Raw genomic sequence first — 26,154 nt, forward strand, 5'->3', positions numbered from 1 at the left:
ACATACCATGTCCCTTATCAGAGGCAGCCTACCCTAACCAGCTAGTCAGTGAAAGTTCATAAATTTATGGGTTCATTTTTGGTGACTGTTACTCTTGTGCCAGTTATTCCTCTTAAAACACATGCTCTTGGTATAAAAGGACAAATTTAAAAATTAATTTGCATGAATTTTTGTGTTTTGTGATATATTCTCAACTGTTGCCATTTCAAAAAAAAACCACTGAGGATTTAAATTCCCACTTTGTTGACAACACAGTGAGGGAGTTGAGATCCTGTTGTATCCAGGATCATAATTCAGCAGCTGACTTAAGAATATAAATTCAATTCTTCTATCTTTCAACTTTGTAAAAAGCAGGCAAGGCATCCTTTTGGAAATATTAATATTTAAAAGGTACCAAGTTTTACAAATACAAAATATACAAACCCATGAATCTCAGGTTCTTAATCTATCAGATTACAATCTGATCTCTCTCAAATCTGGTATCTAAAACCATCTCTATAAATTATTTACAACTTTAACAAAAGGAGTAGACACTTTATGGAAATCAGTCTTAGCTGCTATCATGATTGGACAGAACTATTTATGTGGCAAACTACCGAAGGATGCATAGTAAAAATAACTGACAATTATGTTTTGAATTACTTTATTTTAGAAAAACAAATGTCTACAACTGGTGCCATAAGGCAAGGTATCATGAATTCAACAAGTTAGTAATACAGACTTTCAAAAACCACCATAGGTTAGTCCAAAGTAGAAAAGTATTTTTTTGTCCACTCTTGGACTCACACATTCAGAAAAAATATATATTTATAAAAATAAAATGGCAAACCTAACCCTATCCATTAACTGATAGTTGTAATATCTCACACTGGTTTATTTCAACAAGTTTTGCTAAATAAGAATAGCTGAGTGATTTTCCTGTCCTTCCTCCTAGTCATATGGAACAATGATGAAATTGTTTATAATACTTTTTACAAAATCAAACCAAATCAAAACACAAGGAACATCATTAACAAAAAATTTCACCAAACAGCTGTTTAAACACTCACATACACCTTTCCTTCAACCTTAAAACATTTGGCATCTTAATGTTATTTTAAATCAGATCCCAGGAAACACAGTGTTTGAGGAAGAATAAAAATTCCAGATTCAATACCCTTCAAACAAGTTTCCAACAGTAGCCAAAGAAATACTGATGCACACAGTGAAAAAAAAAAAGGCGCAAGCTGTCATGGGGTACACAGTGTACGTGACAAAAAACATGCACTCTCTCTCTGAAATACTGGTAATGTTCAAGTACCGGATTCAATAGCAAGGATCTAGGATTCTGAATTTCAGAAAATAGATATGGAACTTTGTGGCAACCAAAAGAGGAAGTGGCACTCCAGTTTCCTCAAGGATTCTATTATGGATATGTAATCATGTAATTCATCAACTGAATCATAACTGTCTCCCAGACTTAATGATTAAGAGATATACCTTTATTTTGAAGTAACTTTTCCTAAAATGAAAACAGCATTCAGAGTAAGACTCTGATTATCACACTGAAGGGAAAAACACACAAGTGAGCCAATTAAAAGATTTTTTTTTTTTTTTTTGGTAAGGAATCTGACAAAGCAAATAATATTCCAAAAACAGAAACAAGTAAAAAGCAAAATTTTAATATAAAAAGAAATAAAAATCATTCATTTATCAAACAACCTATACATTTTGTTTTCCCAATAAACACCCTCAAAAATTGCCAAGAGAACATGAGGCAATGGCACAGAATTGTGCAAAGGATAACAGAACTAAGGCATCCATGCATGAAGGACCATGTCATAGAATACAAAGGATGATCACTGAACTGTACCCTTTTTCCTACAGAGGTGTTCTTCATGGGCAATCACTAATAAGAGAAAAATATGCAAGCTAACAATTAATAGTGATGAACATGAAAGAAAAAAAGATCAATGACACTTTGTCAACTATTTCTTCATTTCACTTCTTTACTGAGTCTGAAATGAGGCATCTATACTTATCTAAGTTTCTTACTACTGCAAAACCAGCTTTATCATTGGGAACATTAATATCTATCTTCCCAAAGAAACCCCTCTTAATTCTATGCAGAGGAATCTACTTTTTGAGTAACATTTATGTCCAGTTTCTATTTGAGAACATTTCATTCTAGTATTTCCTGAAATTCCCTCTGACTACATACTTTTTCATTATGAAAAAAGTTAATTAAGGGTGGATATTTACTACATACTAAAAGAACACACGAACACAACAAAACAATTATTTGTAATTCCATAGTTTCAGTTAGTCCTGATCAGTATGACATCAGAAACAACCAAAAGCTGCCCTCCGGCAAAGCCCAAAATAACTTCAGTGTCAGGACCATAAATTACAAATTTTAAAAATGATTAAACATTTTTAAATGTTCAATAAATCTTTACAATGGAAAATAAAATTAAAGAATAACTAGTTAAATAAGTTACCTAATAAAAATTTCAAACTTACGTAAAATGAAGGCCTCAAAAATAATTCACAATAAGCATATCAAACTATTATTGAAAAATACCAAATTTTTCAATGTAACTTGTGTTAGAATTCTTACACTGTTTCATTATAAATGAGATTAGAGATCCTCACTGAAATGGATGACAGAATTCAGAAAACAGAGAAGGTAACCAGCCACCTCTTTTTTCCTCACTGGGTGTGACATGCTGCTTGACATGCTAATTATGTCACTCATAACTCATTATGAACATATGCTCATAATGGCATTACATAATAGATGTGTGATAATTTGGATTATAAATTTCTATAAAGTTAACTTACCACAAACAAAAATTTGATATATATTACTTTTCAAAAGCCAGATTTTTTAATCAAAGAAAATTTTAGAAGAAATTTCAATATACAAAATAAAAAAGAATAAAATCCTACACTGCTTTGTCTAAAGCTAAAGCAAGGTAGGATTAACACAGCCCCTTACCTTCCTGAAATGACTGATGAAGACACCTGGTTAAAGAACTTTCCCAGGAAGGGGCTGAAGTCACTACTCCCTGCACAACCTGGTTATTTTGTAAAGGTCAATCACAAAACTACCCCCCCCACACACTATACAGGCTCATATGAAAATTTTATAATAATGGAACCAAGTACAAAGTTAAAAAGTAACATTTCCTCTCCTTTAAAAATAACTAATAAAATAAAATCACTATGCTATATATAAAACCACATTATTTTTTTAACATTGTAATCTTAATTTCATATATGGAAAAAAGTTATTAGTTTTCCTTAAAGTGCCTAACTTTTGAAGACTTAATTTTGTCCATATAAACCTTATGCAAAATATATGAGAATGGATAGCAGTAGGTAGATGTGTTGTTTTTTTCTCTATCAAACATGTATCTTCTACCTGAATGACCAACTTAAATATTCTGTCCAAGAATGTTAACTTTGTCACAGAATATTCAGATAGAGAAACATGCAAATAAAACTGACATATTATAACAATATCTATAAGGTAAACTCTGATGGAGTGATTTGATTCTGTTTTAGATAAACTGTTCCTTTCTTTACTCCAAATATCTCCCCTTTGTAGGACTATTTAAATCCATGCAATTGATATTAGCAAAATACAAATAACATGTTCTCTTCTGTAAAGATCATGATTGAATCTCTATATTCAATAAATAGTCTCTTTAATAATTTGAAATTCTATCAAATGTTTTATACTTGTAAAGTCTCAGTCTTTCTTCTTTTCTAATACATCCTTGGGCTCTTGCGCAGTAGGTGCTAGAGAACCTCCCCCGCTTGGCTCTTGCTCTGTGCTCTCCTCTGCCTGTTCTTGGCTTTCCAATTCACTTTTAGACACTTCATATCGCTCTTCTATATAACCTCCATCTGTGTCAGCTGTGTAGATTCCATAGCACATGATACTGATGACACCCAGTGGCAGACCAAAGAGAAAGCAGCCCATAAGTGGCGAGCTCTTGAATATAGACTGTGGAAAGATAATTAAAACTCAGTGGCCCTCAGATGTAATTCTGATATAAAAAGCATGCAATAAATTTAAAACCACTGCAGGTTTCTTCTCGTAGCTAGCTAACTTTCTTGCAGTTCCAATGAATAAATGTCAATACTTAAGCAATAACTACCATGCTAAAGACATATTAAAGAGATATTCTGTATCCATGCATGCAAAGGTACACACACATGCTTGTGTGTGTACCAAACTGCTTAGATCCCTTTAAAAAAAAAACCTCATTTTTCTCATTTTAACTGAAAAGATCTCTTTAAGGTGTTGGTTATTATGTCTGAGTTTCTGAGCTAGCTATTCATAGAACTACAGGTATCTGATACTCATGGCAAAGGTGAGTTTTTTAATCATGAACAGAGTATATACATATTCCTTTCACATGGTATTTTTAGCATTTATTACTCATCTGGTTAGCAGTAAAGCCTCACTCACTTATTTCCCTCATGTTATATGCAATCTCCTTAGCTATCAGAAAAACAAAAGCAATTTTACTAAATGTTTTTTACACTACACTGTATTTTATGGGTTGCATATGTAACTTATAAGAACAATATACACAAGTTCAGAAAGATTGGAAATATTTTGGATTAAGGTAACATAGGAGGTTACACAGAATCAGGGTATATTTTGAGGTGGAAGTTTAAGGAGGAGTAAGAAAGAGGCAGAACAAGGCACACTGTGAGCACTTACAATTAGATCCAGAAAGCTTTGTGCAATATTTGAAAAACAATGAAGAAAATGCTTAAGATGGACAGAATATTCTACTGTACATTACTGGAGAAGGGATGAACCCTGACAGGTTGTTTATTTTAGTGACATTAGTGGTTTACAAATGGATTGGAGACCAATAAGAGTGAAGTGAGGAAAACAGGTAAAAAAAGAGAGAGCAGAAATAGTGTGATAATGGTCTAATCCATGTTGGTGGCAACAGGAAAATAAAGAAATGCCACTGATAAACTGAAGGACACTTACTATGTTATACATGGTAAGCCAAAGACTATGAGAATTACTTCTCACAATAAAGACAGCTAGGTATATTTACATGTCTGTTTTGTGTGAAAATGCTGATGGATAGCTCGTGATAGACAATCAGAGCTAAGTTTAGGCCTCAAACAAGTTTTAAAATGCCTCTGCTGTCAAGGTGACTGAGAGTTGAAGTTGGGGGAATAAGAATGAGCTTTTAGAATACAGTTACAAGCAAGAAGGCTCAGCTCCAAGAACTGAAGTGGGCAAAAGAAAGAAAGGGAAAGTCACGAATTTTTGGAGAAATGGGGTGCAGGTAGAAGTAGTAAGTATCACCACAGCAGGGAAAGGAGAATGGTGAAGAAGCAATTCCTTGAAGATATCCAGAGGAAGAGAATGACAGACCACCAGCAGGCTATCAGTGAGATTGCACAGCATTTCAAACAGTGAAAAGGGATGGAAATTAGAATAGCAGAAAAAAATCCGGTGAGAAGTAAGTACATAAAGCTCATGAAACATATTTGGAAAATGTAACTATAAAAGGAAAGATAAAAATATAATTGGGGTACATATGACAAAGTTCTTTGCTATTTTTGATATTATACTTACATATAACAACAATAAATAAACATTAGGATGAGAGAAGGTAAAAAAACATTGCTGGAAAGGATTTTGACACATCACATTTTAATTCTACATCTAAAGTCTGCTTTTACAGAAGAAAGGGAAGGAGGGGAGGGAGGGAAAGGAAAGGAACGGGAAAGGGAAAGAAGGGAAGGGGAGGGGAGGGAAGGGAGGGGGAAGGAGGCAAAGGGCAAGAGCAAGAACACCTGTAAATAATCTAATTATTTAACCTGGGTGAACTACAGAAATCACGGGGGTGCCTAAAACTTGAGGATCTGAAAGTTTACTTTGAATATTGCAACATTTTCTTCAACAAAAATGACCAATTCACAGGAAACAACACTAAGTAGAAATAAAAATTTCCTATTAGCTACATTGTCATGAAATTAAAACAACTGATACTTTCATATGGTAGCTTGGGGAAAGTTTTTCAGTGCATGCTGATTCTGAATTTCAGTAATATCATCAATCATACAGAAATAATTACAGAAACAATTTCTATCTGATGGATACAGTTCATACCCTTCAACTGGAGACACATTTTGACCAAATCCTTTGAAATTCTATATTTCACTCTCATTAGACATATAGAACCCATACTTTTCTAAGCTTCCTATGACACTAAACAAAGTGTCCCAACTTACCACAATAGTAGACTTGGCATCAAATACTATTCTTTTCAATCTCTGCAAAATGCTATCACCTCCTTGGGCCTTCAATTTAATGAGAAAACAAAAGTTAAACTGTTATTTAGTTACTATTGCTGCATTTTCCTACGTGATGCAATCTTATAACTGGAGGCCAAAAGGCTGACTATAAAATATTACACAAATCACCTGAAAAAGTCATGTTTAACACATTTACTATTTTTTTGTACTATCACACATTCCTTCTGTCTTGTCTTTCTGTGTTAACACAACCTGATTCTCTTCTGAAGAATTTCATTCTCTCCTATTCAAAATCCATGCAGCTTGGTCGAAACTAACTCACTCCCTGAGTCCAGCTGCCCAATTTTTGAGTTTAGACCTGGGACTGCTGAACCACAGCTGCTGTTGGATACCTCTGCTATCGTTAGGGACAGTCTCCCTGAGGATGGAGCTCAAAATGAAGTGCTGAAAGGCAAAGAGAAAAAACCTCCTGATGAGAATCCATCCATCCATGAAGACTGACTCACTCTGAATTCCCAACCTGTGGGGACCAGTACAACCTCTGTTATTGAACAGTTCAAGCCAGGTTCCACTCACTCACAATGGGAGGGTTCTCATTCATACAGATGAGTTCCATTCAAACCAAAATGCTATTTTTGCAAACATAAAAATTTCCATTATGTGATTAACAGTGTTTTACAAACTTCTTAACTTTGATCCAAGGTACATATGCTTATTATCTTTCCAATAAGGTTTGTGTAAAACTGAAAACGAAAGTCTACAGAAAATAATAATAATTAAACTTTATGAAAACAATAAAGTCTCTTGCTTTCTTTTAGTCTATTAAGTTATGTGCTGGTTACAACCCGACCATGACCTGAAGGAAAAGCATAATCCTTTAATAATAAGGGTTGCAACCCACTTAAGATTTATAGAAAAACAAACAAAAAACCCAACAGATTACTAAGGTGATCTATTCTCTTATTTCTGAGAAATATTTTATGGGATTATATTTGAAATTCTCTACAGGGGCTGTGATTATTAATGCATTTCATATTTCTTAAGACATTGTGGTGCAGATTTTCCTAGAAAACCCATCCTACTAACTTAATTCAATGGTCCTTTTGGTACTAAGAGGTATTTAAGAGTCAAGGAAGTTGCCTCTGGGATTACCTAACATAATATAAATCTCTGAGCATCCACAGCCAACTCTAAAGCCAGAATCACCTCCCCCATCACTGTGGCCCCCCAAATGCCTCCAAATTACCCTCCAATGGGGGCATTTCCCTCCAGTCTTAGTAACCTCTGCCACAGAAGACCATCTGTGTCTAAGAGAATGTGGCCCTGCCTATGACAGGAGAGAACCATCACACGGAAGTCCATTCCTCTCACCCCTCACTGAGGGCCTGCTATTTCTTTCAGAATCTGAAGGAAAGAAAGAACTCACTTCCCTTCTACTTCCTCTCACCCCTTTGAAATAGAACTGAACTACTTACTTCTACTGTGCCATCCAAAACGTTATTAATGAACTGGACCATGTCTTTGGCATCTGAAATCTGTCTATCTAGCAAAAAGTATTGTTGGTTTGATGTATTCAGTACAACTACAGTTGGGACTGTCAATTCACTGAAAATATAAAAACAAAGCAAATAAACATTAAACAGTGATAACAAGTATTCAGGGAATTTTTTATATCTCAATAATTATAGAAGAAGGGAGCTATATCAATACTTCTGCCTAAAAAAATTTTCAAATTTTCTAGCAATTTTAAAACTAGTTAAATTATATTATTTGAAAAACATTTTAATATACAATACAACAGAGAGCCAAGAAATCATGATTAAGCATAAAGAAACATTATGATATATGAAGTTATCAATTTCTGGGAGAGATTCTTCCCGATCATGAGTGCACTTAAATACCATCATTGTTAATCATACACAACCCACCTCAGTTACATAGTACTCAAGAAATCAGACTAAGAGTGGTCTCTGGGGTCCTGCTGGGACCATTCAAATCTGGAGCTTTCCCTTAAAGCTGCAGTATGCTAGGCAAGTAACTTAGCTTCACACATGCAACATTTTTCATATGGAACAAGGGGAACAATGCTACAAAAATTGTATGAGAAAACTCAAGCTAGCATTCGGCACATACCTTATACCTTATACTACACAGCCAATAAACACTACTGCAAATTCTCTGTTATCCCTTTGTCACACTATGTAGGAACTTTACCCAACATCAGAATACATGTATTTTTCAAGTATACTTGGAACCTTCAACGAAGCAAATGGTATCCTGGGACATGAAAATATAATGCTATTGCAAAGTGTCCCTTCATTAACTTCTCTTTGGTTTATGAGGTCAACCAGATGCCTCTTATAACCAACAAGTACCCTGTGGCAATGGGAGAGCATAAACAACTGCTTTTCCACTTGGATTACTGAAAAACTTAGGGCCAGCTATTTCTACAGAGAAACGTGGCTTTTTCTTTTTCTTGATTTCATTATATTCTAGATCTAGTTCACTTCCTCGTTTGGAAAACACTCTCAAATTCTTATTAGAAAGAGAGGGTTAATATCAATCTTTACAAAAACACACTAGGTTAAATTGTTATAAAATCACAATTTTTTCCTACATAGTTATTTTAGTCTATTAAAAAAAATTCTTGTAGAATTGTAGTTAGTTCTTGAATGTTCAAAATTTTAACAGTTATAACTACCCATTAAAACTGAACTTGTTAAGGTATGTATTAAACAAAAATAACGATTTAAAAAGTTTCTGAATAATGTCTTTTCAGAATACTACAAATTATAACACTGAATTAGGAGACAAATCTTTTTAGTATGAGCAATATTAAAACTTAGTAAGTTTCACACACAGAATTTAGAAACTAAAGTAAAGTAATTAACGGAAAACTGTTGGCATGAGAATATACCAACTGCTTTTATTTTTAAAGCTGTTTACCCCTCCTATCCATCTCTCAGAAACAAATTTAAAGATGTGATAACAAAATCATACAGCACTTTACTCACTCCATCAGTAAGGTATTGATGTAGTCACTTCCATCCATGTGGCCAAACTGAAAATCCCTAACAATAACAACAACAAAAGATCACAATTATTTAAAAAAAAAAAAGCCAACCAATACAACAAACAGCTTCCAGGCCTGGTAAGTACATAAGCTATAAATATCCAATGCATGAATTACAATCAATATATATAGAAAAGTGTGAAATTCTACTGGATTTTGAGACAAATATATGAATAGCATTAACAAATTCTAAGACAACTCTTCTTCATTTATGTGCTTAAAATACATGGAAATAAAAACTTACAGAAATATGTTTAAGATAAATTACCTTAAATTACTATTTACTCTAAAACTGGACCATTCAGAAGATACCACCTACCGTGTACCATGTATGTGTTTGCTTATCGACCTTTCATTAGATTTGGAATAAGACAGTAAGAATCAAATAATATAAAAATACACACTGTCTTTTCTGACAGCAATATAATGATTTGGCACATAGGAAAAGTATTCATTTCTGATGACATTTTTATATTCAGTTATTCTTTGGAGTTCTTGTTACAATCATCTTGTCTAGTTTTATTCTAATTTCTGATAGCTCATTTAACATAACCACAAATTTAGAAAACATCTGTGCATTTCTTTCTATAAAACCTGTCTCAATCCTATCAGTAAGCACATGTAACAAATTATAAATAAGACTGCATTCCATTCCTAACTCATAAAACACACTATCAATGAATTTCAAGATCTAGAAAACTCATACTGAAATGCAACATGCCACCATTTACTTCAGTTCCTTGATTCACCTTGGAAGTCCAGAATACAGACTGAGCACCCTTATCTGAAATGTTCAGAACCAGAAAGCCTTCAGATTTCAATTTTTTAAATTATTTTGGAACATCTTCACATGTATAATGAGATACACTGGAGGCAGGACCCAGATCTAGACACAAAATACACTTGTTTCATATATAACTTAAACATATAGCTTGAAAGAAATGCCAAACAAGACGTTAAGTGCGTCTGTGTTTTGACTGCTACCCCCACATGAAGCCAGATGTGAGATTGTTCTGTTTGTAGTGTCATGTCAGAGCTGAGAAAGTTTCGTATTTTACAGCATTTCAGTATTCAGATTAGGGATGTTCTCCTATCACTTTTCCTTTACTATATTACAAAACATAACTAAACAAAAAAAAAGGACATTTACCAGGATGTAAGCACATACCTATGGAAGTGGTCTCTATAATCTCTAGCAACTTCCTGAATAATTGACTTTAATCTGTAGAACAAACGCATAAATATTTCAATTCTTCATGTGAAAAATACATTATAAGTACCAAATTAGAACATCTGCCACCTTGTCTAAGTGCAGTAGCAAAAGTAAGATAATAACTAGTATATCAAGTTGATCTAAAGTCATGTATGATCTGAATTGGATGACATTTGAAGCTTAAAACTATTTCAAGGCAACTATACCTGGTATGTTCAACAGATGTATTTTTCTCATCAATAACTGCAATAGCCACAAGCTTTCCTGAAATTAAGAATGACATATCTAAGTCCAATAACCCACTTTATACAAACTTTTCAACTATCATTTTTATTGAGAATAAGGAATTATAGCAAAAAATGTTCCTAAAATTTAATCCCAATTATCTTACATATTAAACATTACAGTGAATAGGCATTCAAATCAGTAGAGTGAATTAGTCAATTCCAAGTGGTAAGTTCTCTCCTGCAACCCATTCGCAAAACATTAATAGTAAATCAATAACAATTTATAAACCCAAATTGTGTTTTCACACCACCCACAAATTGACTAAGATAACGTTTTGTGTCAAAAGCTAGAACCATAAGAAATAAGTTGATTTAAAAGTTTACTAAGAGTTGTTACAGCTGTCAACAAAAGAAAAGGATCGTAATAGTATGATGATTTTTACATAGCCTATTTGCCCGTAATGACACATAGAATTCAATGTCTCACGCTTCCCTAACCCTAAATAGAGCATGAGTCAGATGTATCTCTGATTAAGCTCTGGGAGGTCAGCATGGTGTGACCACCAGAAGAGCAGTGCTGGAGTGAGACAGCCAGGGCTGGACACTATATTTCTGGCACCGTCCAGGCTCTGGGAGAGCAACGGTGAGGCTCACCTGAATAGTATCTAACATCCTCAGAAAACTTCACTTTACTTCAGGAAATTACTATCTATTTTATAGAATGATTGGGAGGTAAATGAGATTATGTACACAAAAATACTGGGATACTATGTGGCTGAGAGCAGGTATGTACAGCAGAATTAAGCCACAGTATTTCAACATCCTCCTCACATGTAACTCTGCTTCCACTGCCCCCAATTCCATCTTGCTTAAAAAACACACAGCTCTAAAATCCACACAACCTTGAATACCTTCAACCCTCTGCTGAAAACTTTAGTTCACAATGATTATTTCCATCCTTTAATATTTCATTTACTATTCAGTCTTTGTATCATTTGTCTAATTTTGTTCTAATTCCTGATAGAAATTACTGTGTGCTTCTTTAATTTTTAGATGCCTCAACAAGTTTCCTTTACTCATTCGGAATGCATACAACATGCAGAGCACCTTCCCATGGGCAAAAAGAGATGAAAAAAACACAGGAACAGTTTTTCACATTAATTTAACAATCACTAAGTGCCAAATAATGTGCCAGACACCAGGCTGTTTACAGAAGGTGGGCCTACAGGTAGGTAAAGGCAAGACACAGCTCTGCGCTCGGGAAAGCAGCGCCGTGGTGGGAGAGACGCCTTCACCAGATACACATCCAATAACAACTAAAGAATTCTGAAGGAAAGGAACACGCTGCTGCAAGGAAGCTACAGAAGATTCATGCAGTTTGTGGGGTCAGGGAAATTTTTACTAAGGAAGCCAAATTTGGTATGAGTTTGACAAATGAAACTGAATGAACTGTATCTTTCCAAGCAAAGCAAAAACAAGGCATAAAGTTATGGCTGCAGGAGAGTGCAGGGGCAGACTATAGAGCAACAAGCCTGTGTTGCAGCCATACAAGGGCATGGGGTAGGGGGTCATGAACAGGGCACAGCCAGAGCTGATGCCTAACAGGGGAGTTAAGCTGGACACACAACAGGAACACTGCCATAGCAAATTTCTGGCTTCCCATTAATCTAGGAAAAGAAAGTATTTGAGTAAGTCAAAGCTGCCTATTTTAATCACCTGGAAGTTATGCTATCTTCTATTATTTCTGTATAAAAAACAAAACTAGTATATTCTAAATTCAGTGTTTGACAGTACCCATGGCAACTTCCAGTCACAAAGAAGCTAACATGCAGCCACCAGCCACAGAACCTTAAAAGCAGGTTCAGGATGGACCTAAAACAAATGCCACCTGAAGACAGAGTACTAAGCAATGAAACATGTAAGAACACTCTCAATCTGTATTCATCATCAGATTCAAAAGGAGGGAATCATGAAGTGGAAACTCTACACTCATTCTCATATAAAAAACTAGAACCTTGAATAGTTTCACTCTCCTCCTAATCTAAAACTATATCCCATCATACTTAATCCTAACACTGTGAATTAAAACAAAAATGACAGAAAAGCCATAATTTCTCATTTGCTAAATATTTATAACACTTCCTCTTAAAGCTTACCTTCTTGTAAGATTTATAGTTTGCATCTATGAAACCATGTAACTTCTTATAACTTCCATTTTTACATTTATATTTGTCTGTCATGTTTAATCATGTAACTTTAAGAAATTGCCAATTTGATTCATCCCCCCTAACTCCCTGTAAGTACAAGCAGTCCTTATAATAAGGTCATGGTAAGTTTCACTTGAACTCCTATTACAAAACCAGCCTCTTGTGTAAGATGATTATTTCAAACCTCTATCCAGGCCTTTTGTCTTTCCTGCCATCATCAGTTCTACTAGTTAGCTCTGTATTTAGCTAATCTTTGACCTACATGTACAGGTATATTTTGTAATAACAGTTTCTACTCTCAAAAGCAGTACTAGCATGCAAATTTACTTTGTGAAATGGAGCTTATAATCCATTTCTTTAAGAAACTGTTTAAGTAATCAATTAAGGAATCCCACAGAGTAATTAGAGCTGTACATAATGCTTGTTACCTGTGTCTCCAAGTTCATACAAGAGGAAGCCATCCATAGTAAGGTAATTCTGAAACCTCTCCCTGTTAATCCATGCTGACAGGTCACCATCTTCATACTCTTAAAAACAAAACAAAGACTAAATTGCAGTAAGAATATGTTTATCACAGATGTAATGTTTTTTAATCTGACAAAATGTATAGAATATCTGACAAAGAATTATAATCTTAAATCCATAAATATTATTTTTAGGAATTTATTGTAAGTAAGCAATCAGATACACAAAAAGATTAAAGCACAAAGCAATTTTTCATTATAGTATTGCTAAAAGTAACAAAAAATAATTTGAAGTAAGGAAAACAATTGAAATGCCCTAAAATAAAAATAAGTGCATTTGGCACATGTTGGAAAAGATTTATAAATTTTAAAAAAATTTAATACAAATGAATGAGATGCTATAACAGTAATTTTGTAAAAGTTAAACAAGATAGTGACAGAGGATATAATAAAAGCATATACTCCTAAATGGCTAACCTGCAATGATGGTTTCACTTGTACAATGGGTAACTTTCATTACACTCTCTTTGCTCTTCTCTTTGAATTTTTCTTAGTTTAGAAATTATTTTCAGATGTAAAACTTAAACACTCATAAAATACCAGAGCATATCAGCTTTTTTCCAATATCAAATACTTCAAGTTAAGCAGATAGAAAAGATAATATTCAAAAGCAATATTGTGTCCTGATTAGAGATATAATTCCCAAGTAACTTTGAAGTAATTATAGTTGCATGAAAAAGAAGCCAGTGTAAAGTAAACAACTTTAAAAGCCTACCAATAAGTCTGGCTGAAGACTGGATTATACTGACTTCTTGAAAGGTGTGCTTTCTGTCACTTGCATTGCTAAACAAAATATTTTCAAGTTATCAAACCTATAAAATAAGTAGTACAATGCAAAACTGAATGTATTTATACATTTGTACTTACAAATCAGAAAAGTAAACCTAAAACTAGAAGTTGATTACTGGGCCAAAATCTTCACTCCATGTCAAAAGCAAATTTTCTAAAAATTACTCTGAGCGATAAACTAGAAACTCATTAGAAAATAAACCATCCTTCTGAGCCCTTATCCCAATGTTTCCAAACACATTATCAACAATTATTAAAATAAATATTAAAAGTATAGCCGTTGGTCTGTCTGAAGGCTCTAAGCAGGCTCTAAATACCATCTACTCCATGTTAGAAAAACTTGGCCCTTACAAATGTAGAAACCTCACATGTTAATCCTGTCTCAAACACAAGAGACCACATATTAAACATGAAGAAATGAGAGCAGGTTATTTTCTTAGTAGATGCAAAGAATATATTTAAATCCAAATTGATGTCTTTTTTTTTTTTCCAAAAAAGAAACAAAGTTGATCTCTAAGTTGTTAAAAAAAAACTCATAATAAAATGAGAATAAGATATTTGTGTGACTAACTTTGATACCAATGACTACATATTTTAACTTGGGGGAAAAATCTCTTCATTTATGTTTTAATCAATTTATAAAATACTAAGAATATTGATCTTAAATGATTATTTTAATGATCAAATAATATACATGACATGCTTATATAAGGATGAACTATCCCCCTTCTCTAATTTTTAAATACATAAGTTCCTCTTAAATTCCTTTTTAAGCCTGATGTCTAATACAGATATTCAATAAACATCCAATGAATGAATAAAAAAGCACATAAATGAACTATTTATACATGCACCTATCATCTAACATTATCAGTTACCTTCCTTGCATTTTAGGACATTACTATATCTGCCGTATTATCTCCTTCACAGATTACTTTGAGGGCAAAATGACAATGTCAAGTAGACAGATACCATGCCTTCTGTACACTTCTACCACAAGAAATTAAATTCAGTTCTTGCATTTAAAGATAATGAAGATTAGAAATGCTCAATTTTCACATGACTGTCAAAAAAACCCTGCTCCTTTTAACCAAAGAAAAAAAAATTCTTTTCATTGGATACTCCTGTTCATTTGAATTAAGGAATTCAGTTGTCTATTGTTCTCAACTAGTTCTGGTTTCCTTTCTATTATATAGTATAATTCAACAAGAAAAATAACCATACTCTATAATGTTCCTGCAATGAACAGATGCTCCATATCTGTCCTCTCCAACACAAATCACTGGCTAGCGAGAATGAGAAACTCAATTTTTTAGTAAATTGTAACTGAGACAGTTGCTAAGACTGCTGTTAGGCAACACAGTGAATTCACTTTCACCTTGGAATAGATGTATAGTGTCCAACAGATGTCACATTCTTTCCCTTCCCCTGAAATTTAAATTATCTCCTAGTGTCCCAGGTGGTCTGCTGCACCGCTTGTGGTACTCAGCATAGTCTGGGAACCAGGGGTGGAGGCTTTGATGGTACTAGGAAATTATTAATCATCTCAGGTGTTCTAACAGCATGAAGCTATTTAAGACATAAGGTTCACATTTTAAAGAGAGGTATATGAAGCACTGAAGTGATGAAATATTGCTGGGATTTGCTTTAAAATACTTCAGCAAAGGAAAAAACCAAAACCAAAAACAAACAAACAAAAAAAACAGTTGAAGTAATGTGGTAAAAAACCTTGGTGACAGGTATGTAGGATTTCATCATATCATTCTCTTTATAATGTACATTTGATAATAAAATAAAACTTAAAAACAGATCAAGTACTTGTTTAATGAAGTAATTTCTCTGAAGATGGAAAACAGCAGTTGGAGAGGAATTTATGGAGGCCTTATTATTTATATTTTATTATTTCATCTTTTTATGTGTCTACAATGTTAGGTATTAGCTTAAATTAATTTTGAACATTTTTTTAAAGTAATGTATAGAAATTGCATAGTTTACTTCTCCAAAAAGTCATATAATTTGCCAAAAGATTTACTATTAGCAAAACTCAGAATAAAGTACAAGAAATGGAAAAACTAAAGTTGAAGGGTAAAAACACATTAGTCACTCAACTAAAGGGAACTGTGAACAATAGCAGCATTTACAAAATCTTATCAACACCTCCTGTAATAGACACAGTATAGCACTTAATTTTAAAATGTTCTATATTGATTAAAACTTTGGAACTTACCATCATATACAAAGTAAGTTTCATCTTTGAAAACGAGCACAGCAGGCATCTCTTTTAGGGTCACATACTGCAAAACATGAGAAGTTTATATAACTTTTAGCACTAAAAAAATTTTAATTGATAGCTATGATTTCAAGTATTCAAAGATACCAAAGTGTGCAAGTGCACAAGCACACACATATATACACACCCCAACAGAAACACAGTTTTAAATTTAGTTACAAAAAAGTTACAAAGTTAAAAAGAGTACAGTCAATTCCAAATTCACCTGAAGATTGGTTCTGAATGCCCTTACACACACTGGCACACAGTCCAGTAGACCACAGTAAAAGCCATGGATTTATTCTTAGAACTAAGAACAGACCTAAAGGTATCATCATGGAAAGTACGGCACACACAGAGGAATAGCAAGGCCACAATGCTAATCAGCCCTCCTGGGGTGATGTTTCCACCACACACCAGTTGTGTGATAATAAGTCAACTTTATCTAGGGGAACTGGCTTCCTCCTCTGTGAGATAAGGACACTGAGACCTGAGACCACCTCCCTCACTGGGCAACTGTGAGTTACATTAGATAATGACTGAGAGCATGTTTCAACTTATGTAGTGTTTTATAAACAAGTCACAACAGTCTTAATAATAATGAATTCATTCAGAAATACCTGCTTCATATACCTGTGAACTGTGAACTGTGAACAATTGCAAAGGAGTAAAATTACAGTAGACAATCAGAACCAGATCAGAACACAAAAATTTGGGTAGAGCCACTACTGAGAATTATTACATCAACATGTCAATAATGAAATTTACAAGTAAAGGGAAGGAGATACGTCTTAGGACAGAGAAGATAATATACATGATTTGGTTACATTACCACTAAGAAATGATATAGCCCAGGGGAAAAAAAAAAAAAAAACTACTTACAGGCAGTGGTAAAGCTCTTAGGTAGGGCTCTAAAATCCACATGCCTGTTTACCTGCTCTTGGCAACTCATCCACACAGATGTATGGAAGTAGTTTTCAACATTCAGAAGGTCTCTCTCTCCAAGACGTCTGAATGGTCTGTCCTAGAACACTACTGCAACGGTCTGAGACTTGTAGCCATCCAGTTCTTCCTTTTCTCCCCTGTGCTCCTTTAAACTACCTTATATCGCACTCTTCTGTCTACATGTCATTCTTTTCCATTCCCATTTAAGTATTGTGAAGTCAGAAACTATCTTAATGTACCCCTCTTATCCTCCCCTATAGTACCAACTAAAATTTTCATAAATCCTAACTGTAAAGGTAATGAAACTCGCAAAACACTAGTATTCAAAATCTGGATGAACCATAAAAATCATGGACTTTGCCCCTTTCAGAGATTTTTTAACAATGAGTAAAACTCATTGTGTTATTTTGAAAAAGCTATTATTTCCCCAAGCACACTTTTGCCAACAACATACTCAGAACTAAGAGATGACAAAGACTGATATTTCCAAGAATAATTTAAAACTGCTTAAAGAAACTAGGTGACAGAGGTAATAACAACAACAGTAATACACAATGACCAAGGATGCCCAGGTAGCAGAGGCTACCTGTGCCCACTCCAGGGCCCACGACCTGAGACATCCCACTGCTGCATGAGGGTGAGGATGGGGTCAGGGCCTGTAACTGAGTGACTCTGCTGTACTCCAAGAAACACCGCTAGGAAGGCTCTGCAGATGAGGACTCACCACAAACTCTCTAATACTAAAGAATGATCCACTGGACTTAGGAGACAAAAAACAATTAGAAGTTCCAGTTGAAGTTCATTTTAGTCTTTATGTCGCATACTGGCATTCCATACTAGTGGTCTGTAACATTTTGAGACACCTGTTTGAGACTCTGATGGCAAAGATGGCCCTTCGTTTACTCCATCTTTCCTTTTCTGCCAAAAGTAAAAGTATAAACAAAGAATACCGTGCAAAATAACTTGAATCACACCAAAGTAGGTACAGTAAAATGGATTTGGGTTGACCAAAAATGGCCTGAGATACTCTAAGGAGCTGAAAATCAGTTCAGAATACATGGTTATAGCATAAACACCTGCATACGCATTGCAGGAAACATTAAACATATCTTCTAGATAAGTCTGTAATCTTCTTAAATCAAAATATTTAAACATTAAAACACTCTAAAAATAATCAGAAATAAGACTTACCTTTGTGAAAATAAAAATATTTCAACATTTTGATAACTTATACTAGTTAAAAAAAAAAGCTCCTCTGATAGCCTTCATGTTTCCCTTGTTACTGTCAAATTTCTCAGGTCCCCTGCAAAGCAAAAATTTTCATACTGTGGTCTCTACGTTCTTATCTGCCATTGATCTCTCAAGTGACACCATATAATTACCTGTCCCCATTACTCCTTTCAAAAACAACCACATCCAGGTGGACAGTGTGGTTACTTTTCTCTTCCTCACTTTGATTACTTCCTAAGCAGGTGAAACAATTAGCTAGTCCTTTTTAAAATATATTTATTTTTTTAATTCTGGCTTCTCACTCATCTTTGTTTTCCTATTTACTATTTCTACTCATTCTTCTTTGCTGGGACTACTTGTTTCTTTAAAATATTGCATCCCATGTCTAGGAAGTTTATTCATGCAGCCTCGACTTATCTCTAGACCTCTATATTCAACTGTCTATTTAATGCTTGAAATTAGATGCCTGAGAAGATACACCAAATCAAATTAAAGAGAACATTTTCGAGTCCTTAATCAACATTTCACTTCCCAAACACCAACATTCCTCAAGCTCAAAAGTAACACTACCACTGACCAAGGTGTTCCAACCAGACTTAGGGTTCCCCTTTAGACCATTCTTTAACTCAACATCAAGCCCTGACAATTCTATCTCCTAAACAAATCCTTTCACTTCTCCTAAGTGCTTTACTAACCCCCAAGTCCAAACTCCTGAGATTACTGCAAAAGTTCAACAGAACTCCCTGTATCTTCTTTCCTAACTATCCAATCCACAATTCACTCTGCATTTAGCACAGAGTACTGTCCTTCAAATAGGTACCAGACCATGTTCTCCATCAGCCTCAGTCTCATCACATAAGCTGCCAGGACTCAGGTCCTGCAGTGGCCTCTGCCTCCCTCCCATCTCTTCTCTCACCACACCACAGTCACTCTGGTCTATTGTCCTGTTCCTCAAATATGCCAGGTTTATGTTCTCATCTTGGCATCTGTATTATCTTTGCATGACTCTTTCACATCGTCTTAAGTCCTGGCTTACATATTCTTTTCTCATACAGACATTTCTTGATTAACTAATATAGCGCAATTATCCACCCCCATATGTCCCAACTATCACACTGCCCCCATTTTGTTTTACAGCATTTCTGAGATCCCGTTTATAGATTTGTCTACTCAGAACTTCTATCTCAGGACCCAACAAAAGACTCAATAGTAAGACTTCATCTGTAACACACATGCACATGCATGTACACAAACCCAAGTTGATCTACTTATAAACAATCTGAGAGTATGAGGTATAATTTGTCACCAGCCTTACTATTTTAAAGAGAATAAAATCACTACAGTAATAATTCCCAAATTTCATGAATCTGGTGATATCTGTTTATAAATAATAAGCAGTCTGGCACCAGTAGCAAAGAGTAAACATGTTTACTCTTTCTATGCCTCACAAAACACAAAACAAGTAAAATTTAAAAAACAAAATTGGTATTAAAATATAATTTTAAATGTTACCTCAGGAACTACTTCTTCTGAGGCAGAAAAGAAGTATGTATATACAATCAATTCTGAAGCAGCATCTATGTATTTCTCCTGTAACAATATAAAGAGGAAAAATGGCCTTTTTAGAATAGTAAATAAAGATCAAAATTCATTCCTCATTAAAGTCAGAGCTACCTTACACAGTAAGTAGTAGTTGTAAGTTACTACCACATGTCCTTTTGTGTGAAAAGATGGAATACAAGCAAATGAAATGAGTTTTTTCTGGGGCAAAAGATAATTGTAACCAAGTGCTTTTATCCTCATCCAAAAATATTTGATACTGAATTTTGAAATTGATTCAATATATTGTTATATTAACAATGAATAATAATGACAGTGATGATTATAGGGAAGGTATGTGTGTGCGCACATACACATCAAGTAACTTAAAGACAATAAATTTTTGCCTTTAAAAAGTTGACATTCGCACTGCAATTTGTAGTCTCAAGATTTACAACGCTAAAAAGCAAGATGAGGGCTGGAGATATAGCTTAGTTGGTAGAGGGCTTGCCTTGCATGCATGAGGCTCTAGGTTCAATTCCCAGCATCACACAAAAAAAAGCAATATGAAATTTAAAAAACCAGGTCAGTAATAAAACAAACACTAAGGTAGGCGGCATCTACGATGTTTTTGCCAACTTCTGTTCAGAGCAGCAAACACCACAGAAGGTATCTGAGGAAGTGTTTTTATTACAAAAAATACTTATGAACTAAAAGATTTCCTGTAAGTTTTGAGATTCTGATAAAGTCTTAACTCTACAGAAAATTAAATTATACTCGTGTTTTTGTGGATCAAAAAATAACTTCATACTTTCAAAGGTGATTCTCCACCTATATAAACAAAAAATACACGATGTCTCTTCTGCACATGTTCAAACATCTGCTGACTTGGAAGTGGCCGAATTAGAGCCCTGTTTGAAAACAAAACAAACGAATATGAACTAAAGATAGTATATAATTTCTATATAATTCACTGCCATTTATATGAGAGTTGATCATGTCTACAGTTAAAAAGTTTTAATAATGTATTATTTCATTTTAAGTGTTATCCCCAAATCCATAGAAACCCAATAAAACTTTAATCCATGACTACAATTATTTCCACAATATAACAATATATGTACCCACAATTTAACTTACCAGTTTGAAAACAAGTTTCAAATACGTCTCTTTAGAGAGTATCACCACTGCCAATATTTTGATAGGTTAAAAAAAAGAATTATCATCTATTTATAGCCACTGGTTTAAAACAATTCACATGAGAATTATCATCCCTCTTTAAAAGAACATTCACAAAACACACTGTGAAATACTATCCCAGGAGTATACAGTGCTTAAGAATATTTATATAATATTCTGTCAATGTAAATGTTAGATAGAAGTATTCTACAGAGGTTAAAACCAGTAAAGTTCCCAGGTTATTAATTATTTTCAGAAAAATTGGTATGAATAGTGCATAAGAACCTTGTAGAGAAAAAACAAACTTTACAGTTTTATTATATAAGTATTTTTCTAAAGCAAGGAGAAATGAATTACGTCAAAATTATAAAACATATCACCTATAAAATATCATTAAATAACTAAAAGAAGCAATTCTCTTTTTAAAATGGTACATATTATCAGATTTTCACCCCGAAAATTCATTTAAAAAAAACAAAAATAAAAACAGAACACACTTTGCAAAGGCAGTTTCAAATCACACAATTCTTGGGATTTATTGCATCACCTTCCCCTAACCTCCATTTTAATGCTCAACAATTAATTAGCAAGTGATGCAACTCCAGAGCTGATTCTTGAAATGTAACTAGCAATAAAGTCACCCCAAGTTACATCAGGAGAAGCCCTTCTTAAGCTTAAACCAAAAAGCTCTTAAAACTGTCTAAACATATAAACTAATAAGACATGGGGGAGCAAAGCCTATCCCACATACCATTCCCTTCACATAAAAGTTATACAAAACTTTATTTACAAGGCAAAGAAAGGAAATAAAAACATGCAATCAATGAGTAAATACATCAGAAAGCATTCTGAACTTCTACAAAGATATTCCAAATTGTGTGAATTTTCTCAAATAATTTGAGACTATATCAGATCTCACACACACACACATGCACACACAAACCAATCCTATTCTAATAAAGCTATTAGGATTATCAACATATCCTATCCTGTCAAGCTCATATTCTTTAAAGTTAATGTACGTTAACCTATCTTGATAAATGTTCTCTTCAAAAGTTTTCACATAATTACATTAAATAAGTACAAGCACAAATAATCACATTAAATTATTATTCCTCAGCAAGATTTATTTTAAAAAAAAACTGCATTCAAATCCATAAGAAATGCTTATGGAAGAATTTTTTTTCCTTACTAATAAAACCTCAGAAATCTGTAAATCAAATGAATCCTTAGGTTTTAATTGTCATATTTTAAGCAAATACTGCAAGGTCATCTCACAGCTGGCATAAACCAGCATGTGATGATAAGGACAAGTATTTTAGTTGCATCTAAAAAACATTTTTTAGTACCTCAGACTAAGAATGAAAGCTGAAGTCTATGAGAACATGAATAATCTTAAAATTCCAAAACTACATAGTAATAAAATTTCAGCATAACAATTTTTGAGTTTTAAATTGTGCACCATTCTGATTAGGATGCTGAAATCTCACAGAGTCCTACTTCATCCTGTTCAGGGGTGGGAATTATCCCTTTTTCCAGCATGTGCATGCTGTAAGACTATCTGCATATTAGTCACTTAGCAGTCCTTTTCATTATCAGATGGACTATTGAAAGAATCAAGATGCTTGTGTTAAAATAACTCTTAGTTTACTTGATAATGGCTCCAATGTGCAAGAGTAGTGTTGCTGGAAATTTGGATACCAAAGATAAGCCTTAGAGGTTTGCTTCAAATGGAAAGGTGAAAACACAGTAAGGTATTGAGAGAAAGAAGACATCACATTCACATAACTCCTGCATTATAGTACACTTTTAGAATTGCTATGTTCTATTTGTTACTATTGCTAATCTCTTATTGTGCTTAATTTATAAATTAAACTTTATCACAGATATGTATGTGTTAGAAGAAACACGACATATACACGGTTTGGTACGATGCAAAGTTCAGGATTTGCAGGGGTCCTGGGATGTACTACTCATGAAAAAGGGAGGACTGCTTTTTAAGTAATGCAAAGTTTGAAAATGTATTGAAATTCACTGGAGAACATTTCTTCTGTACACAAAGTAAATTTAAATGTGAGATTAACAAATATGTAATAGAAACCACTGTTTCTTTAAAGCATCTCTTTGTATATGCTACGTAACTATCTTTTTTTTTTTATAAATTAATCAGCAAACATTTTATTTAGGTAAGTCCCTAAAATACGTGCATTCTAAATGGTTTATTATATCTAATTTTCAAATGTTATTATTTTATAGTAAAGGCTTTTCCTGAAAAGAACTTACCCAGATACTCTGTGAGCAAATTCAATAATATCATCTTTTGTTCGTGGTCCTCTGTAATTATATGCCAAGTCCCCCTTTAATCTTAAATAAATAAATAATATGAATTATTTTAAGTTTTAACATATAAGGTTAATCGCTATTGTAGCATAAACTTACAGTACATGAAACAGTAATTACAGAGAATTTTTACAAGTAGTATAGTAATGTTGCTTCGGAGGATCAGCAACTCAAAATACTCAGGAAAAAGACTGTATTCTAATAAATTATACAAAATGTTTGACTCTGTATCTAACAGTTACACTGAGCTTCTATGCCTTCTAAAAAGTGAGTAATCTACACATTCCTGGTCAAGAGTTTCAAAGCACTGTGATTCTATCTTATCTGTCAAAAGGCAAATAAAAGGGAGATTAAGAGTATTTTAGTAAAGCTATATAAATTTAAACACAATAGCATAGTTACTTAATAGATGATCCAATATCCACCATAAAAAACATAAAATTACTTTTCTAAAAACTTAAGATAATTCTTCAAAAGCCTGCTTATGATTAATTTATGTATCTCCTTAACTGAAACTATGAAAAAGAAAAATTAGGAAGCATAACAAAACACCTACAATTAAACAGAAAAGGAAAATTAAACTCGAAAGTAAGAGGCTTAGCAAACATTTTGAAAAAGGAAAGAAATCAACATAATACTAAAGATATAATAAATTTAAGTTATTCAATTTTTGATATTTGATATTTTTAAATATGGAAAAATCTTTTATTATAAAAATAACTTTAAAAGAATTCCTCAGCTATCCACATTACCAACATAAGGGTAATGAATATCCTGCAAAATCCAATAAAGTCCTTTAGAATTATTACACCAATTTGTATACTCTAATAGACTTGATCAATACCTACAAATTAGATTTAATGTCCATCAATTTTGATTCCCTGCATGTCTTTTATCTCTAATGAAGTAAATTTGGTCATACAACCATTAAATCTATTAGGAGACAGAATTTACAGAAAGAAAGTAGAATACGTACTTGAGCTCCTCCAGAGGAAGAAACATCTCATAATTTATGACTGTATATCATGTCTTACACAAGGCACATCACACAGTAAGCACTCAAAACACATTTACTGAATTAGCCATAAACACTTTGACTTAAAAATAAAGAGCATTCCCTCTCCTTTGAATACAAATTTCATCTAAAAAAAAAAATCTGAACCCAGTCCTCAATCCTCCAAAGAAATTACTAGAAATAAATGTACTAAAATGTAAGAAGAGTGAATAAAAAATACACATATAAACATACAACACTCAACTTACAGCTTAATTGTTGGATAACCTCGAACTCCAAACTCTGAAGCAATGCCTTGATAAGAAAAAGAATAAATAATTCTAAATTTTTTAATTAAGAAACTAGATAACAAATGAGCCTTTTACTTAAAAATATATATTTATATAAGCCCTTGTAGATATGTTGCTTTTGAGTACTTAAAAAGAGACTCACATAGAAAAATGAAAAACAAGACATTCTAATTCAAATCAACTACTTAATATTCAATCCGTGGCAGGTACAAAATACTCTGATGAAATAAAAAATTGCCAAAATAATAGTTCAAAATTTACCTCCTAAGTAATCATTCTAAAAGACATTCTGGTTATTATTAGTATCATTTTAAAGTACATAAGGTACTTTTCTTTTGACTTGATTTCCAGGACAAGCATTTCTTCCTAGATCTCATTCATTTTTCTAAAGAAGACCCATCTCTTCTTTGTTTACTGAGTCTGCAAGAACTGCAGTGCATTTTAATTTAAAACCACAAATTATATTTGCAAACTTATTTAATGAACTGCAGTAAATATGATTGAAAAGCAACTTTGTATTTTGTAAGTTTCTGCTTTTGTAATAACCTAGAATAATTTATCTCAAAGATTATTCTGAAATCCTCACAGTAATTAAAATAAGAAGTATTTGCTCTAATGGCATCTTTTGAGATGAAAGAAGAAATAAAAACAAAACCAAGTACATGCCAGTAAGGGAATCTGGACTTTCAGAAAACAAAAAAATCATCAAATTAATACTATACTCAAGGCAACAAGGAGAGAAGAAATATTCTCAGTTAATGGACAGTATACAATATAAAACACTGGCTAAGCTATACTAGCATTTGTGCGGAGTGCACTGTGTTTACCCCCACACTTCTCCCTTGGTCATTTCCTCAGTTCCAGGACATATGCGTATTGCAGTTGTGGAGAAGGAAACTGCTCCTAGAGCTGGACTCCAGTTAACATTCACTTCATGTTGGTTCATGCAGGTTTCTTTCTTTATTATATTTTTTTTTTTTGGCGCTGAGAACTGAACCCATCGGGTTTCTTATTACACCTCACCAATTG

General features: G+C 33.5%; 1 protein-coding gene across 2 annotated transcripts in view; it reads right to left on the reverse strand.

The window, feature by feature from the left end:
• Window positions 1–609: 609 nt before the first annotated feature.
• The window catches only part of Tmx3 (thioredoxin related transmembrane protein 3), a 37,571-nt gene continuing 12,026 nt past the window's right edge, over window positions 610–26,154 (reverse strand). For both annotated transcript variants that reach the window (XM_047526461.1, XM_047526462.1), the window contains 12 exons: window positions 25,084–25,129; window positions 23,764–23,844; window positions 21,113–21,212; window positions 20,275–20,352; window positions 16,546–16,612; window positions 13,434–13,532; window positions 10,778–10,835; window positions 10,527–10,580; window positions 9,300–9,356; window positions 7,761–7,890; window positions 6,262–6,330; window positions 610–3,994 (listed from right to left, as the gene is read on the reverse strand). In XM_047526461.1, the coding sequence (XP_047382417.1) occupies window positions 3,737–3,994; window positions 6,262–6,330; window positions 7,761–7,890; window positions 9,300–9,356; window positions 10,527–10,580; window positions 10,778–10,835; window positions 13,434–13,532; window positions 16,546–16,612; window positions 20,275–20,352; window positions 21,113–21,212; window positions 23,764–23,844; window positions 25,084–25,129 (1,097 nt within the window). In that variant the 3' untranslated portion in view covers window positions 610–3,736. The remainder of the gene's footprint in view (window positions 3,995–6,261; window positions 6,331–7,760; window positions 7,891–9,299; window positions 9,357–10,526; window positions 10,581–10,777; window positions 10,836–13,433; window positions 13,533–16,545; window positions 16,613–20,274; window positions 20,353–21,112; window positions 21,213–23,763; window positions 23,845–25,083; window positions 25,130–26,154) is intronic.

The sequence above is a fragment of the Sciurus carolinensis genome, chromosome 15, assembly GCF_902686445.1.
Source record: "Sciurus carolinensis chromosome 15, mSciCar1.2, whole genome shotgun sequence".
Classification (NCBI taxonomy): Eukaryota; Metazoa; Chordata; class Mammalia; order Rodentia; family Sciuridae; genus Sciurus; species Sciurus carolinensis.